We start from the raw sequence: 20,458 nt of genomic DNA on the forward strand, positions 1-20,458 counted from the left end.
TTTCCCTGTATACTTTCCTTCCAAGTGTCACAATAGCCCTGAAGGGAGTAATGGTCGTTTGATAGTGTTTTTCTCTCCCTCTCTTTTCACGGTTGTTTGGGTCGTTGGCTTGTTTGGACTGCCGGACTATCGGGTTGGTAGTCCAACTCTTATTTTGCATATTTTCTTCTTTTCGCGCCATGCCTGGGGCATGGCCTGAGGGTCTTTTTCTGGTATAAATACCCCTAGTTTTGTGAGGGGAAGACAGTTCGGTCCTGACTTCTGTGTGTACTGTGGTCCCGTTCTCGGTGTGCTCGCTTTGGATTTACTTTGTGGATTTACCTCGCTTCACGCCAGGATTTGCCGAGATTGTCTCCGCAAAGCTAAGTATTCTTTTATTGGTTGTGTAGGAGACACCTGGTCTCTTTTGGACTTTGGCGTGTGACACGCTTCATCACCATCTGTGGGGTGCACTCTTTCACTGTCCCAAGCGGCACTTGGTGAACTCAAAGTGTGAGTATAAAAGGACCACTTCACACAGAAGGAACACTGCTTGAGGATCCGTACCTCCAGTGTGCCATTCCTTGATTTTAAACTAAGTCAATACTTAGTTTCCTTCCCTCAGCTCGAGGATCCGTACCTCCTGGGAGGAAGGTTTATTTCAATAAGTCTCGCCCATAATAATTTCAGGGCCATTTTACTTTTTACTTTCTTTTACTTTGTCTCGATTTGTTGTCTTGATACCTGCCCGACCTTGTGGGTGTCAGGCAGTCCGTGATTTGTGGTCCCCTGTGGTGTTATATTATGTTATTTGGCCTTCGACGCTAAATTATGTTTCTTATTTGTTTACACAAGTGTTTTTATTCAGAGTTTATCAGCACTAGTTTATTTTAGTTTTTTTTTTTACGTTAATCTCCATTTTGGGTTGGAGATTAACTTGCTCATATCAGAGATTGGTATGTGTTCGTGCTAAAACACTGTTTAAAAATACTTATGGAGTTGGGACGCCAACTTAGGGGTGAAAATACATTGAGTCATTTTTGAGTCTATCTGGTGTGATTTTCACGTGCATCACCCCCGCTGTGATAAATTGGTGATGTACGCATCTATAACCATTTCCCATGACTGAATTCCTGTAGACCTCCCTTATGAGTGCAATTTGGTCAATAAATAGATATCATCTATCGTAGAGCTTTCACTCGGTCCCAGTCAAATAAAACAAATTATATTTACATCTTAAGTTCTGGTTAGACTAAGCTGAATGCTTGAAACTTACTGGGCTCGGGTCTCTTAAACAGCACATTGCTGGTTACTCTATCTCGCAACCCCTGAAAGGCTGTAGAGGCTAGATGAATCGGAGTATATTAAGCTGATACTCTAGAACAGACCATAACTTTGCTATACCTGGGTTCCCACTTCCAGCAGGGGGATGCTCAAACTGAAGGGAAGAGGAAGAATTTTATGATCTTGCGTTTTTCTTCAAACACGTTCCACGAAAGACGCTCAGCCTACACTATCTCCCTTTTCAATATACACACTTACACATCCAACATTCAGCACATACATCCTGTACTTTCCTTCCACCCTTCTTTCATACAACATTCACACCCCCTACACAACACACAGGGTTTCCCCGAACCTACTAATCGGGTGGTGCAGCGTGCCGTAGGCCCTGGAATCTTACATCTGTTCACTCCCAGACGAATCTTTTCCTTAATAAAATCTATATTCTCGGTTGAGCCCGAACTCAACCAGACATAGTGAATTCTACTGGGTCTACGCCCCGCTACAATAATAATAATAATAATAATAATAATAGTAATAATAATGATAATATTATTAATGATATTAATAATTATCAAATGTTATCAAACTTCTCTTTATTTTCACTTTTATCATCATTATTGTCATGATGAATGCGATTCTAGTAATAATTTTCATTATTACCCTAATCATTGCCAAAATCATCAAAGAGATCGAAAAAACATCATTTTGGACTCTACTCTCAAAAGGCTATATTTCGCTAGATTTTGCCGCTTTTTCAACTTTTGGGAATGTTTTTCTTTTACCTTTTTTTAAATTATATATGGAGAGAATTCCTGTTATTATCATCATTATTATCATGATTATCATCATTACTATCATTATCATCATATTATCATCATTATCATCACTAACATCATCATTATCATCATTATTGAAATTATTAACATCATTTTTGCAATTATTATCATTTTTATTGCTTATTGCATTTATAATTATGTTTTTGAACTAAAAATAACAAAAACATAATAATAGTAAAACAATAATAAAAACAATAAAAAACGATATTATAATCATTATTTATACCATTAATCTAAAAATTCGCATTACTGTAATTATTATTTTTTTTTTTTTTTTATTTTTTAGGAATTACTACTAGTAAAAAAAATAATAATGAAAATAATAAAAAAAATAATGTTAATCCAAATTAAACGTCTTTTAAATATATTCTATACTTATTATTATTATTATTGTTTTATTACATTATAATATAATTTTTGGCAAATATACTAAAAAAAGGAATAATAAAATAATAAAAATAAAATAATAATAGTTAATAATGATAATTTTTTTAAGATATTAATAATTATCAAATGTTATCAAACTTCTCTTTTTTCTCATTTTACTATTATTGTAAAGATGAATGCGTTTCTAGTTTATTAAAAATTTGCCAAACATCAAAAAGATCGAAAAAACGTCAATTTTTTACTCTACTCTCAAAAGGCATATTTCGCTTGATTTTGGGATTTTTGATTTTTGGGAATGTTTTTTTTTTATTTTTTTTAAATATTGGAGAGAATTTCTTTTTATTTATCACATTATTAAATGATTTCATATTACTATCGTTATCATATATTATCATCTTTATCATATCTTTATCATCATTATTGAAATTTATTATCAAATTTTGAAATTATTTTCATTATTATTGCAATTATTGCAGTTATAATATAGTTTTTGCAACTATAATAATAACAAAAAAAATAATAATAGTAATAACAATAATAATGCAATAATAAAATATTATAATCATTATTTATACCATTTTTTCTAATTAATCTCGTTATTATGAAATTATTTTGTTAAACAATTATTTTAGAAAATTTACTACTAGTAAAAATAATAAAATGAAAAATAATAAAAAAATTAATATTAATACCAATATTATAAGAAAATTAATATTACTTCTATACTTATTTTTACTATTATTTTATTATTGCATTTAAATTTTTTTTTTGGCATAATCTACTATAAAAGGAATAATAATAATAATAATAAAAATAAAAATTTAAAATAATAAAAAATAGTAATATAAAGAAATTTTATAATAAATTTACTAATTATCAAATGTTATAAAAATTCTTTTTATTCCATTTTTATCTCTTTTGCATGAGAATTCGATTCTAATTATTATCATAACCCTTTTATTCCCAAAAATCAAAGAGATCAAAAAAAAAACGTCATTTTAGACTTTCTCTCAAAAGGCTCTATTTCGCTAGATTTTGCCGTTTTTTGGATTTTTGGGAGTGTTTTTTTTTTTACCTTTTTTAATTATATGGAGAAAATTTCCCTGTTATTATCATCATTTTATTGAGATTATCATCATTATACGTTATCATCTCTTATCATCATTTCTCATCATTATATCATTTTTTGAAATTATTATCAGCATTATTCCAATTATTTCATTAGTATTGCAATTATTGCAGTTATAATATATTTTTTTGCAACTAAAATAATAACAACAACAATAAAAATTAATACCAACAATAATAATAACAATAAAACGATATTATAACATTATTTATACCATTATTCTAATTAATCTCGTTATTCTGAAATTTTTATTGTTAAATAATTATTTTAGCAATTTATACTAGAAAAATAATAAAAGATAATAAAAACAAAAAAGTTAATACCAATTTTATAACGCTATAATTTCTTCTATACTTATTATTATTATTATTGTTATTTTTAAGTTATAATATTTTTTTTTTTTTTTTTTTGGCAAAAATATACTAAAAAAAAGGAAATAATAATTTTAAATAATAATAATAATAATAATAGTAATAATAATGATAATATCATTAATTATATTAGTAATTATAAAATGTTATCAAACTTCTCTTTATTCCATTTTATCACCATTTTTGTCATGATAAAGGATTCTAGTAATTTTCTCATTATTACCCAAATCATTGACAAAATCATCAAAGAGATCTAAAAAACGTCTTTTTTGGACTTACCTAAAAAGGGGCTATTTTTCGCAGATTTTGCCGTTTTTTTCATTTTGGGAAGTTTTTTTTTTACTTTTTTCATAATTATATAGGGAGAGAATTCTTTTCATCCCCTTATTTATAAATTTTTATCATCTTACTATCGTTATCTCATCTTTATCATCATTATCTCATCATATCATCATTATTGCAATTATTATCATCATTTTGCAATTATTATCATCATTATTGCAATTATATCTTTATTATTGCAATTATTGCAGTTATAATATTGTTTTTCAACTAAAATAAAAACCAACAATAAAAATGTAAAACAGTAATAAAAAATAATAACGATATTATAATCATTTTTTACCATTATTTAATTAATCCTTTATTATGTATTTTTATTATTTAATAATTATTTTAGCTTATACTACTAGAAAAAATAAAATAATGTAATAATAACAAAAATAATATTAATAGAATATATAACGACTATAAATTTTTATTCTATACATATTTTTGTTATTACGTTATTATTAATTATGTATATTTTTTTGGCAAAAATAACTAAAAAAAGGGAAATAATATAAAAATAAGATGATGAAAATAATAATAATGAAATATTTTTAATAAAAAAAAATAATCATAAAATGTTATCAAACTTCTCTTTATTCTCACTTTTATCTCTTTATTGTCGTGATGAATGCAATTCTATAATTTTTATCATTATTACCCTAATCTGCCAAAATAATCAAAAAAATCGAGAAAACGTCATTTTGGTCTACTCTCAAAATTTTATTTGCTAGATATTGCCGCTTTTTGACATTTGGGAATTTTTTTCTTCAAAATTTTTTTAATTTAAAAGCATAAAATTTCCCTGTTATTATCATCATTATTACATCATTATCTCATTCTACGTTATCTCATCTTTTATTTCATTATATATTTATCATCATCTTATCACATTTTTGCAATTATATATCATTATTGCAATTTTTTCATTAATATTGCAATTATTGTTTAATATATGTTTTTAAAACTATAATAATAACAAAAACAATAAAAAATAGAAAAAACAATAAAATAACAATATAACATATTATAATCATTATTTATACCATTTTTCTAATTAATCTCTTATTACTGTAATTATTATTGTTAAAATAATTTTTTTAGAAATTTATATAGTAAAAATAAAAAAAAAGATAATAATAAAAAAAATAATTTAAACCCAAATATTATAACGACATAATATTATTCAATACTTTTTATTTTTTGTTTTTAAAAGTTAAAATATTTTTTTGGCAATAATTACTAATAAAGGAAATAAAAATAATAATAGTAATAACAATAATAATAATATTATTTTTATTATTACTATTAATGATAATAAAAAATTTATCAAATTCCTTTTTATTCTCACTTTTTCATCATTATTGTCAGATAAATGCGATGATATAATTTTTATCATTATTACCCTAATCATTCCCAAAAATCATCAAAGAGATCGAGAAAAGTCTTTTTGGACTCTGCTCTCAAAAAGCTATATTTCCTAATTTTCCCGTTTTTTTCGGTTTTTTGGGGAATTTTTTTTTTTACCTTTTTTAATTATATAGGGAAAAATTTCCTTTATTATCATCATTATATCAGATTATCATCATTACTATCGTATCATATCATTATCTCATTATTGCAATTTTTATCATCTTTATTTTTTAAATTTTATTTTATTTTGCAATTATTGCAGTTAAAATTTAATTTTTTTGCAACTTAAAAAAAACAAAAATAAAAATAGAAATAAAAATAATAAAAACAATAATAACGATTTTATAATCTTTATTTATACCATTATTCTAATTAATCTCGTTATTACTGTTTATTATTGTTATAAAAATTATTTTAGCAATTATATATAGAAAAATAATAATAATGTAATAATAACAAAAATAATGTTAATGCCAATATTATAACGATATTAATTTATTCTATACTTATTATTATTATATTGTAAATTTTAAAGTTATAAAAATTTTTTTTGGAAATAATACTACTAAAAAAAAGGAATAATAAAATGTAATAATATAATAAAAATATAAAAAAATTTTTTATTATTTTATTTTTATTTTATTATTATTAAAATATTTTGATAATCACAATGTTATCAAACTTCTCTTTTTCTCACTTTTTATCATCATTTTTGTCATGTAAATGCGTTTCTAGTAATTTTTATATTATACCCTAATCATCCCAAAAATCATCAAAGAGATCGAAAAAAACGTCATTTGGACTCTCCCTTTCAAAAATATTTTGCTAGATTTTGCCGCTTTTTCGACTTTGGGATTTTTTTCTTTTACCTTTTTTTTAATTATTTTGGAGAAATTCCGTTTTACATTATTATTTTAAATTTCTCTTTTACTATCGTATCTATCTTTCAAATTATTGCAATTATTAATCTTTATTGCAATTAAATATCATTTTTATTGAATTATTGAAATTTTTATTACAGTTTAATATATTTTTGGCAAAATATTACAAAAAAAGGAATAATAATAATAAAAATATTACAAATTTTTATTATTAGTAGTATAGTTTTAATGATTTTAAATAATCATCAAATGTTATAAAATTTCTTTTATTCTCACTTTTATCATCATTATTGCATGTGAATGAATTTTCTAGAAAATTTTTATTTTATTCCCCTAATCATTCCCAAAAATTAAAAGAGAAAAAAAAAAAAAAACTCATTTGGACTCTTCCCCAAAAAGGGCTTTTTTCGCTAGTTTTTCCGTTTTTTTCGACTTTTGGGGAATTTTTTCCTTTTACCTTTTTTAATTATATATGGTGAGAATTCCTTATTCCTTTAGCAATAATAATAGTAGTAGTAATAATAATAATAATAATAATAATAATAATAATGATAATATTATTAATGATATTAATAATCATCAAATGTTATCAAACTTCTCTTTTATTCTCATTTTTATCATCATTATTGCATGATGAATGCGATTCTAGTAATTATCATTATTCCCCAAAACATTCCCAAAATCATCAAAGAGATCGAAAAAACGCATTTTAGTTTATCTAAAAAGCTTTTTTTCGCAGTTTTTGCCGTTTTTTGATTTTTGGGAATTTTTTTTTTTCCCTTTTTTTAATTATATGGGAGAGAATTCCGTTATTATATCTTATTATCAATTATCATATTATCATCATCATTATCATCATTATCATCGTCATTATCATCATAATTGCATTATTTCATCATTTTTGAATTATATTCATTTATTGTAATTTTTGCAGTTATAATATATTTTTTTTGCAACAAAATAATAACAAAAAACAAAAATAATAGTAAAAAACAATAATAATAACGAAATAACGATATTTAATTATTTTTATACCTTTATTCTAATTAATCTCTTTATTACTGTTATTATTTTTTAAATAATTTTTAGAAATTATGCAACTAGAAAAAAAATAATAGATAATAATAACAAAAATAATGTTATTTCCCAATTTTATAACAATTAATATTATTTCTTACTATTATTTTATTAAATTTATTATTACAGTTATAATATATTTTTTGGCAATAATACTAGTAATAAAAGGAATTATAATAATTATAACAATAACAGTAATAAAAAATAAAATAATAATTAAAAATAATAATAATATTATTATTAATGATATTAGTAATTATCAAATGTTATCAAACTTCTCTTTATTCTCACTTTTATCATCATTATTGTCATGATGAATGCGATTCTAGTAATTATTATCATTATTACCCTAATCATTGCCAAAATCATCAAAGAGATCGAAAAAACGTCATTTTGGACTCTACTCTCAAAAGGCTATATTTCGCTAGATTTTGCCGCTTTTTCGACTTTTGGGAATGTTTTTCTTTTACCTTTTTTTAATTATATATGGAGAGAATTCCTGTTATTATCATCATTATTATCATGATTATCATCATTACTATCGTTATCATCATCATTATCATCATTATCTCATCATTATCATCATTATTGCAATTATTATCATCATTATTGCAATTATTATCATTATTATTGCAATTATTGCAGTTATAATATATGTTTTTGCAACTATACTAATAACAACAACAATAATAATAGTAATAACAATAATAATAACAATAATAACGATATTATAATCATTATTTATACCATTATTCTAATTAATCTCGTTATTACTGTAATTATTATTGTTATAATAATTATTTTAGCAATTATACTACTAGTAAAAATAATAATAATAATAATAATAATAATAATAATAATAATAATAATAATAATAATAATATTATTAATGATATTAATAATCATCAAATGTTATCAAACTTCTCTTTATTCTCACTTTTATCATCATTATTGTCATGATGAATGCGATTCTAGTAATTATTATCATTATTACCCTAATCATTGCCAAAATCATCAAAGAGATCGGAAAAACGTCAATTTGGACTATACTCTCAAAAGGCTATATTTCGCTAGATTTTGCCGCTTTTTCGACTTTTGGGAATGTTTTTCTTTTACCTTTTTTTAATTATATATGGAGAGAATTCCTGTTATTATCATCATTATTATCATCATTATCATCATTACTATCGTTATCATCATTATCATCATTATCATCATCATTATCATCATTATTGCAATTATTATCATCATTATTGCAATTATTATTATTATTGCAATTATTGCAGTTATTGTTCGTATACTCACTGTGTCGTGTTCGTATATATGTTTGTTTGGTGTTTCTCTACGATGCTTGAGGGAGAAGAACACACCAATTAAAACTAAAGTAGGTTCATTGGAGATCAGCTCTGACAAAAATAAGAGCGTCAGGCTCTGCCCGAGAGTGCTACTGCCAGACGTGTGATTACAGAGACAAAATAAAATATTGTACTCTAGAAATTGTACAGAGAATCTCACTCTTTTACATAGGTGATATGCTACACAGCAATACAAACTAAACATAATCTTTTATATTTCACATGGTGTAACATATCACACAAAAGGCAGTATATATATATAATATAATCATATAATTATCACAATACAGGTACGATAATATTGTCATCATATCCCGTATATGGCGGCATCACAATATGGCACTCACAACTCACATAAGTATCACAACTCACTTTATTATCACAACCCACATCTCCCTCCCCCCTTTACGTTCACTAGCGGGAGTCTTGAACGGACTTCGATTTGATACGTTCCGAACGTCGAGGTTCAACAGGCACAGATGGGGTGGAAGATCCAGGTGCATCATCTGACAGCTGTTCTTCCAAATCAGTTGAGTGTCCAATCATGAGCTGTGTAGGGCGCAAGAAGCGTCGATTGCGCCACAGTATACGGTCACTTGGAAGCCTGATGTGATAATCACGAGATTTGCCAATACCCATGACAGTGCCAACCTTATCCCAATGCTTGGATGTGGGATCCTGGATTCGCACATGCGCCCCAACTGTTAACTTGGAAAGTGAGTGGGCGCGAGTGTCATAGCGGGTCTTCACGTCCTCGGCACGTACTGCAGCACGACGGTCGCAGTCTTCAGCCTTGGTCTGCCACTCCTTCATGAAGGCACTAGAGTGGGCAGGCACACAGGAGCGAAGGGGCATACCAAACAGAACTTGAGCAGGAGAACGACCAGTGAAATTTGGAGTGTTATGCAATTCCAGTAAGCCTCTGTCGAACTCCTCACAGTCAATATTCCCGTTGGGTGCTGTCTTCATGATCAGATACTTGACTTTCTTCACAGCAGCCTCAGCATGCCCATTGGACTGTGGGTAATGGGGACTTGACATGACATGACGCAATTCCGATCGCTGAAGAAATGTAGCCAATTCTCGGCTGGAGAACTGGGGTCCACCGTCGGTGCGCAGGCGAACGGGGACACCAAGATCATGGAACATGTGCCGAAAGATTCTAATCATTGAAGCACTTGTTGCATTATTTCCACACGGGATGACAATAGGCCATCCAGAAAGTCTCTCAACATACACCAAAAAGTGTTTTCCAGCAACACTAAAAAAGTCAGCTGATACAGACATGAATGGTCTTGTGGGTTTGTCTTCTAACAGCAACGGCTCCTGTTGCTGGCTAGGCTGTAGGCGCTGGCATGGTTCACAGGCACGAACGGTATTCACTATGTCTGCATTAATGCCTGGCCAAAAGACTGTCTGCTTTGCACGACGCTTTGTAGCTTCTACACCGGAGTGGCAATCATGCAGGCGAGCGAGGGTGTTACGGCGTAAAGAAGCAGGGACAACCACTCTAGGTCCAATACAGCACCAAGTCACCATCGTTGTACAGCTCATTGCGAATTTTCCAGTACAGACGCAGGGTACTTGGCAGGTTGTAGTGGTCACTGGGGAACCCTGACTTTACATTATGAAGCAATTCTTCATATGAGGCATCCTTAGATGCAGCCATACGCAATTCTTCCATGAAGAGATCCTCTTGCTCGTCTATAGCGTCTGATGCTTGAACAGACTTGACAGCATGCAAAACCGCAATCTTGACAGAAGTGTCCATCTCAGTATTGAAGGTACCATCTTCCACCGTTGGGTGACTCACAGGTGACCGGGAGAGGGCATCAGGAATGCACAACTCCTTACCTGCACGCCACATTGCAGTAAAAATATAGGGTGCGATTTTATCCTTCATGCGCTGGAGGCGAGGATTTTCAATAGCATCCAGAGAATAATGGTTCAAAATAGGAACCAATGGATGGTGATCTGTCATCAAACTGAAGTGCTGAAGTCCACGAAGATAGAACTTGCACTTGCTGATAGCCCAAACGACAGCTTGCATTTCCAATTCGATGGTCGCATACCGTGTTTCTGTATCTGTCAAGAAACGAGATCCACATTGCACCATCTTGTATCTTCCAGCACCGTGGTCCTGCAGCAACACATAGCCGAGGCCATAGAGTCTAGAGGCGTCGGTCTGCAGAATGGTAGGAAGAGCTGGATCAAACGTCGCAAGTATGGGTGGCTTTGACAAAGCTTGTTTAGTGTCAATAAAAGCTTTGGTGTGGTCCGCTGTCCAAGCAAAAGTTCTTCTTGGACTCATCAATGGGCGGAGCGGTGCTGCAGTGGTCGAAATCTTGGGTGTAAACTCAGCCAGTTGATTTACCAAGCCCATAAATGACCGAAGATCTGTTAAGTTCGCAGGGGTGGGAAACTCTGTGATGGCCCTCACCTTCTCTGGGTCTGCTTCAATACCATATCTTGATAGTTTGTACCCACAGAAGCTGGCCTCAGATGCAGCCACAATGAACTTCTCTGCATTAAGTGTCATCCCGTGCTGACGACACCTTGACAGGACTTCATTTACACATTGAAGGTGTGAGATGTAGTCCTCATCATGTAGGAGAATGTCATCCACAACTTTGATGCAGTTCGTTACTCCCTGAAGTGCCCTGTCACCTCGGAGACAAAAGGCGTTTCCTGTTGCAGCAAAACCCATGGGGCCACGACAATACCTGAAACGTCCATAAGGAGTGATGAATGTGGTCAGGTGTTGATCGTCCTCATACAGGGGTAGTTGCCAATAACCACAAAGAGCATTCACAGTTGTGAAGAATTTTGACGGTGGACTGATACTTCTGATGGCTGTAAATGGCGTCGGAGAAGGGTGGGCAGGGCGAGAGACTTGCCTGTTGAGTTTTGACAGGTCAGTGGTAATACGAACACCACCATTCACTTTTGGGACAACAACCATTGGATGACACCATTCTGATGGTTCATCCTCTACTGGCTTCAAGATGCCTTGGGTCACTAATGACTCAAGCTCCTTTCTCGTTGGTTCCTGAAAAGCCAAAGAAATCATTCTTGGAGTGTGGATCGCGAAGGGCGTCGCATTATCCCGTAGATGAATTCTCATGGGTGGGCCTATCATCGTCTTGAGTGGCCCTGACTGCAAGTCGTCCTTCTTCACCAAGACGTCTGCATACTGATGCAGGAAAATACTTCCTTGCTTCTTCAGGTAACTTCAACTGGTCCAGCGGTAAAGGCGGCAACTGAGAGGGGTTCAATACTGGCGTACTATCCGGCCCATGGACTCGATTGGCCATGTGCACATTCGACATTTGCCTGGGGAAGTAGTCCGGAACAATCCCCAAATCCTTGCACGCCTTCCAAGAGAGCAGCGGGGTCGTAAGCGAAGGCTGTACATCAATCCAACATGTAGTCGAACGGTCGCCATTGGTGATGGTTCCACAAAATGATCCAGCCACTGGTGGCATCTGTGACCCATCTGCATTGTAGTACACTGTCTCTGCCGGTGGTGCCAAGTCTTCTTTTGAAAGTCCAAGACTACTAAGATGCTTGAGTCCAATGACAGTTGTGTCTGCACCTGTGTCAGGAATGATGGCAAGACTACCTGATGAATCATTATGCCGAATAGATATGCAGACTTTAGGGGAAGGCTGAGGTTTAGGTCGTGCAGTAGAGGTGACACTCCTGGCATGTGACACTGAAGGGGATACAGAACTTACTACTTTCAAGTTCTGGTTTGTGTCCTCTTCTTTTGTCTTCTTAGCCTTCCGTTTCTTTGGGCAGCATTTATCATAGTGTCCCTGCCGATTGCAGACCTTACATCTGGCATTCCTGGCAGGACACTTTGCAGTAGAATGCCAATGGCCTTTCTTGCCACAAGCACGACATAAGTAGTGGAAGTAGTGGCTCTGCATAGACCTTTTTCATGTTGACGACCACAGCAGTTCCATACTTTACTAGGCAAAGGTGAGCTTGGTCTCATCTTAGACTTCTGCTTCAGGGCAGCATTTTTATCTCTTTTATATTGAGAAACAGCGTGTGATGAAACTGTGTCCCTCAAAGCAGATGATGCTGTCTTTGATGATTCATGAGACCTGCATTTCTCCAAAACATCTTGCAATGTCGCTGAACAGTCCATCTGAATGAGCTTCTGGGTAAGTTCCTCATCACGTATACCCATTAGTATGCCGTGTTTCATCCACTGCTCACAGCATGTATGGTCCTGAGACTTGCAAAGGTCTATTTCCTGTGACAAGATTTTCAGCCGTATCCAAAAGTCATCGAAGCACTCGCCGTCTGCTTGCTTGCTCTCGGAGAAGGCCTTCCGTCGCAGCGCCTCATTACTGGCATTTTTTATATGCTCCTCGAGCTTTCTCAGTACATCATCTACTGAGCATGTTGGGTCTGCGGGCACGTTTAACTTGTGCTCCAGCACCCGTCGCATCTCAGGTGTAAGGCACATGCGTAGCTGTATATGCTGCTTTGGTGATGGCAGACTGAGGAGATCCACCATGACAGCATAATCGGACCATTCGCGCTTCCATTCCAGGTAATGTTGGGGACTCGCATCTGCTGGTAATACTTTCGGAGGTTGTATTGTTGCCTTCGGGGTCGGCGGAGTGTGAGAAGCGTTGGATGCAGCAGAATTGCTCACTGGCGAACTCGCAGTTGAATCTACGGGCTGCTGGGGAGTGAGGCGAAGTATCAGCTCCTGAAAACGGGCAGCTTCCTCATCCTTCCAACGGGCTTCTTCTTCCTACCGACGGGCTTCCTCTTCCTTCCGAAGGGCTTCTTCATCCTTCCGACGGGCTCCTTCTTCCTTCCGACGGGCTTCTTCTTCCTTCCGACGGGCTTCTTCTCGCCTGTAACGATCTTCCTCCTCCTTCCGACGTGCTTCTTCCCTCTTTTCATCCCTCTGTATTATCCACTGGAGCAATGTAGTAATATCTGTGGGAGGTGGGATGCTGGCACTGGCTCCTTCAGACTCTTCAAGGCTAGAGTCTGGTTTCTCAGGGTCGCTCTTACTGGCCTCTTGCGGTTTCTTTCCTTTACCCATGGTACCGTGGTAAGGGTGTAAAGATAATACAGCAAATTCGGCGCCAATCCGGTGAAATTCCGTCCATGCAGTGTGGGGGAGTGAGTGTGTGTGCGTGGCAGTGCCGTGACGTCACGCCGGGCACGTCCGGGTAGGCGAGCCGCGACGCGAGAGAAGCAGTCGCTCACGAAGCGTCGTAGAAAGCGTAGAGATATATCTCGCTCCTACAATCTTCAATCTTCAATATGCTTCGATTCGGCTCCCTTATGCTGCTAAATATAGCACTGCACTAAACACTATAGCCACAGCACTACACTTCACTATAACACCACAATTCACTGCACTAATGAAAATCACTCCTGAGCGGGTTGTTTACTGAGCGGCCACGAGGGTGGAGGAGGTACGGACAGGCGACAGGCCATGAGGGGAACGGGGCACGAGACTGGCGTCAGAACTGAATAACTGGATCACTGCGCCATGTTTGTATACTCACTGTGTTGTGTTCGTATATATGTTTGTTTGGTGTTTCTCTACGATGCTTGAGGGAGAAGAACACACCAATTAAAACTAAAGTAGGTTCATTGGAGATCAGCTCTGACAAAAATAAAAGGGAGTTCTTCATAGTCCTGTGCCCCACGCGTCAGGCTCTGCCCGAGAGTGCTACTGCCAGACGTGTGACTACAGAGACAAAATAAAATATTATACTCTACAAATTCTACAGAGAATCTCACTCTTTTACATAGGCGATATGCTACACAGCAATATAAACTAAACATGATCTATATTTCACATGGTGTAACATATCACACAAAAGGCAGTATATATATAATATAATCATATAATTATCACAATACAGGTACGATAATATTGTCATCATATCCCGTATATGGCGGCATCATAATATGGCACTCAAAACTCACAAAAGTATCACAACTCACTTTATTATCACAACCCACAGTTATAATATATGTTTTTGCAACTATAATAATAACAACAACAATAATAACGATATTATAATCATCATTTATACCATTATTCTAATTAATCTCGTTATTACTGTAATTATTATTATAATAATTATTTTAGCAATTATACTACTAGTAAAAATAATAATAATGATAATAATAATAAAAATAATGTTAATACCAATTTTATAACGACTACTAATAATATTTCTATACTTATCATTATTATTATTCCTATTATTACAGTTATAATATATTTTTTGGCAATAATACTACTAATAAAAGGAATAATAATAATAATAATAATAATAATAATAATAATAATAATATTATTATTATTAATGATATTAATAATCATCAAATGTTATCAAACTTCTCTTTATTCTCACTTTTATCATAATTATTGTCATGATGAATGCAATTCTAGTAATTATTATCATTATTACCCTAATCATTGCCAAAATCATCAAAGAGATCGAAAAAACGTCATTTTGGACTCTACTCTCAAAAGGCTATATTTCGCTAGATTTTGCCGCTTTTTCGACTTTTGGGAATTTTTTCTTTTACCTTTTTTAATTATATATGGAGAGAATTCCTGTTCTTATCATCATTATTGTCATGATTGTCATCATTACTATTGTTATCATCATCATTATCATCATTATCATCATCATTATCATCATTATTGCAATTATTATCATCATTATTGCAATTATTATCATTATTATTGCAATTATTGCAGTTATAATATATGTTTTTCCAACTATAATAATAACAACAACAATGATAATAGTAATAACAATAATAATAACAATAATAACGATATTTCAATAATTATTTATACCATTATTCTAATTAATCTCGTTATTACTGTAATTATTATTGTTATAATAATTATTTTAGCAATTATCCTACAAGTAAAAATAATAATAATGATAATAATAACAAAAATAATGTTAATACCAATATTATAAGGACTATTAATACTATTTCTATAATAATCATTAGTATTATTGTTATTATTACAGTTATAATATATTTTTTTGGCAATAATACTACTAATAAAAGGAATAATAATAATAATTATTATTATTATTATTATTATATTAATGATAATAAAGATAATATTAATAATGATAATATTATCAATGATATTAATAATCATCAAATGTTATCAAACTTTTCTTTATTCTCACTTTTATCATCATTATTGTCATGATGAATGCGATTCTAGTAATTATTATCATTATTACCCTAATCATTGCCAAAATCATCAAAGAGATCGAAAAAACGTTATTTTGAAATATACTCTCAAAAGGCTATATTTCGCTAGATTTTGCCGCTTTTACGAATTTTGGAATTTTTTGCTTTTACCTTTTTTAATTATATATGGAGAGAATTCCTGTTATTATCATCATTATTATCATGATTATCATCATTACTATCGTTATCATCATCACTATCATCATTATCATCATCATTATCATCATTATTGCAATTATTATCATCATTATTGCAATTATTGCAGTTATAATATATGTTTTTGCAACTATAATAATAACAGCAACAATAATAATAGTAATAACAATAATAACGATATCATAATCATTATTTATACCATTATTCTAATTAATCTCGTTATTACTATAATTATTAATGTTATGATAATTATTTTACCAATTATACTACTAGTAAAAATAATAATAATGATAATAATAACAAAAATAATGTTAATACCAATATTATAACGACTATTAATATTATTTCTATACTTATTTTTATTATTATTGTTATTATTACAGTTATAATATATTTTTTTTGGCAATAATACTACTAATAAAAGCAATAATAATAATAATAATAATAATAATAATAATAATAATAATAATAATAATGATAATATTATTAATGATATTAATAATCATCAAATGTTATCAAACTTCTCTTTATTCTCACTTTTATCATCATTATTGTCATCATGAATACGATTCTAGTAATTATTATCATTATTACCCTAATAATTGCCAAAATCATCAAAGAGATCGAATAAAACGTCATTTTGGACTCTACTCTCAAAAGGCTATATTTCGCTAGATTTTGCCGCTTTTTCGACTTTTGGGAATGTTTTTCTTTTACCTTTTTTAAATTATATATGGAGAGAATTCCTGTTATTATCATCATTATTATCATGATTATCATCATTACTATCGTTATCATCATCATTATCATCCTTATCATCATCATCATTATCATCATTATTGCAATTATTATCATCATTATTGCAATTATTATCATTATTATTGCAATTATTGCAGTTATAATATATGTTTTTGCAATTATACTACTAGTAAAAATAATAATAATGATAATAATAAAAAAAATAATGTTAATACCAATATTATAACGACTATTAATATTATTTCTATACTTATTATTATTATTATTGTTATTATTACAGTTATAATATATTTTTTGGCAATAATACTATTAATAAAAGGAATAATAATAATAATAATAATAATAATAATAATGATATTAGTAATAATAATGATAATATCATTAATGATATTAGTAATTATCAAAGGTTATCAAATTTCTCTTTCTTCTCACTTTTATCATCATTATTGTCATGATGAATGCGATTCTAGTAATTATTATCATTATTACCCTAATCATTGCCAAAATCATCAAAGAGATCGAAAAAACGTCATTTTGGACTCTACTCTCAAAAGGCTGTATTTCGCTAGATTTTGCCGCTTTTTCGACTTTTGGGAATGTTTTTCTTTTACCTTTTTTTAATTATATATGGAGAGAATTCCTGTTATTATCATCATTATTATCATGATTATCATCATTACTATCGTTATCATCATCATTATCATCATTATCATCATTATCATCATCATTATCTTCATTATTGCAATTATTATCATCATTATTGCAATTATTATCATTATTATTGCAATTATTGCAGTTATAATATATGTTTTTGCAACTATAATAATAACAACAACAATAATAATAGTAATAATAATAATAATAACAATAATAACGATATTATGATCATTATTTATGCCATTATTCTAATTAATCTCGTTATTACTGTAATTATTATTGTTATAATAATTATTTTAGCAATTATACTACTAATAAAAATAATAATAATGATAATAATAACAAAAATAATGTTAATACCAATATTATAATGACTATTAATATTACTTCTATACTTATTATTATTATTACTGTTATTATTACAGTTATATATTTTTTGGCAATAATACTATTAATAAAAGGATTAATAATAATAATAATAATAATAATAGTAATAATAATAATAGTAATAGTAATAATAATGATAATATCATTAATGATATTAGTAATTATCAAATGTTATCAAACTTCTCTTTATTCTCACTTTTATCATCATTATTGTCATGATGAATGCGATTCTAGTAATTGTTATCATTATTACCCTAATCATTGCCAAATCATCAAAGAGATCGAAAAAACGTCATTTTGGACTCTACTCTCAAAAGGCTATATTTCGCTAGATTTTGCCGCTTTTTCGACTTTTGGGAATTTTTTCTTTTACCTTTTTTTAATTATATATGGAGAGAATTCCTGTTATTATCATCATTATTATCATGATTATCATCATTACTATCGTTATCATCATCATTATCATCAGTATCATCAACGTTATCATCATTATTGCAATTATTATAAACATTATTGCAATTATTATCATTATTATTGCAATTATTTCAGTTATAATATATGTTTTTGCAACTATACTAATAACAACAACAATAATAATAGTAATAACAATAATAATAACAATAATAACGATATTATAATCATTATTTATACCATTATTCTAATTAATCTCGTTATTACTGTAATTATTATTGTTATAATAATTATTTTAGCAATTATACTACTAGTAAAAATAATAATAATAATAATAATAATAATAATAATAATAATAATAATAATAATAACAATATTGATAATATCATTAATGATATTAGTAATTATCAAATGTTATCAAACTTCTCTTTCTTCTCACTTTTATCATCATTATTATCATGATGAATGCGATTCTAGTTATTATTATCATTATTACCCTAATCATTGCCAAAATCATCAAAGAGATCGAAAAAACGTCATTTTGGACTCTACTCTCAAAAGGCTATATTTCGCTAGATTTGGCCGCTTTTTCGACTTTTGGCAATGTTTTTCTTTTACCTTTTTTAATTATATATGGAGAGAATTCCTGTTATTATCATCATTATTATCATGATTATCATCATTACTATCGTTATCATCATCATTATCATCATTATCATCATTATCATCATCATTATCATCATTATTGCAATTATTATCATCATTATTGTAATTTTTATCATTATTATTGCAATTATTGCAGTTATAATATATGTTTTTGCTATTATACTACTAGTAAAAATAATAATAATGATAATAATAACAAAAATAATGTTAATACCAATATTATAACGACTATTAATATTACTTCTATACTTATTATTATTATTATTGTTATTATTACAGTTGTAATATATTTTTTGGCAATAATACTATTAATAAAAGGAATTATAATAATAATAATAATAATATTAATAATAATAGTAATAATAATGATAATATCATTAATGATATTAGTAATTATCAAATGTTATAAAACCCTTCTCTTTATTCTCACTTTTTCATCATTATTGTCATGATGAATGCGATTCTAGTAATTATTATCATTATTACCCTAATCATTGCCAAAATCATCAAAGAGATCGAAAAAACGTCATTTTGGACTCTTCTCTCAAAAGACTATATTTCGCTAGATTTTGCCGCTTTTTCGACTTTTGGGAATGTTTTTCTTTAACTTTTTTAAAATTATATATGGAGAGAATTCCTGTTATTATCATCATTATTATCATGATTATCATCATTACTATCGTTATCATCATCATTATCATCATTATCATCATCATTATCATCATTATTGCAATTATTATCATCATTATTGCAATTATTATCATTATTATTGCAATTATTGCAGTTATAATATATGTTTTTGCAACTATAATAATAACAACAACAATAAAAATAGTAATAACAATAATTATAACAATAATAACGATATTATAATCATTATTTATACCATTATTCTAATTAATCTCGTCATTACTGTAATTATTATTGTTATAATAATTATTTTAGCAATTATACTACTAGTAAAAATAATAATAATGATAATAATAACAAAAATAATGTTAATACCAATATTATAACGATATTAATATTACTTCTATACTTATTATTATTATTATTGTTATTATTACAGTTATAATATATTTTTTGGCAATAATACTAT

General features: G+C 29.7%; 1 protein-coding gene across 1 annotated transcript; it reads right to left on the reverse strand.

Moving 5' to 3' along the window:
- Positions 1-10,552: 10,552 nt before the first annotated feature.
- LOC119599258 lies at positions 10,553-13,857 on the reverse strand. The gene is made up of 6 exons (XM_037948991.1): positions 13,821-13,857; positions 13,155-13,713; positions 12,865-13,076; positions 12,201-12,757; positions 11,940-12,091; positions 10,553-11,765 (listed from the first exon to the last, which is right to left on the reverse strand). The coding sequence occupies exons 1-6, from the start codon at positions 13,855-13,857 to the stop codon at positions 10,553-10,555; spliced, it is 2,730 nt and encodes a 909-aa protein (XP_037804919.1).
- Positions 13,858-20,458: the final 6,601 nt, after the last annotated feature.

Source organism: Penaeus monodon, chromosome 42 (assembly GCF_015228065.2).
Source record: "Penaeus monodon isolate SGIC_2016 chromosome 42, NSTDA_Pmon_1, whole genome shotgun sequence".
NCBI lineage: Eukaryota > Metazoa > Arthropoda > Malacostraca > Decapoda > Penaeidae > Penaeus > Penaeus monodon.

Excerpts from the sequence above, each read along its gene's own strand:
- LOC119599258 (XM_037948991.1), bottom strand. The coding sequence starts at position 13,857 with ATGAAGAAGCCCTTCGGAAGGAAGAGGAAGCCCGTCG. Across the intron at positions 13,714-13,820 it reads AAGGAAGAGGAAGCCCGTCG|TGAGCAATTCTGCTGCATCC; the intron begins GTAGGAAGAAGA and ends CGAGTTCGCCAG. Across the intron at positions 12,092-12,200 it reads GTGAAGAAGGACGACTTGCA|GAACCAACGAGAAAGGAGCT; the intron begins GTCAGGGCCACT and ends TTGGCTTTTCAG.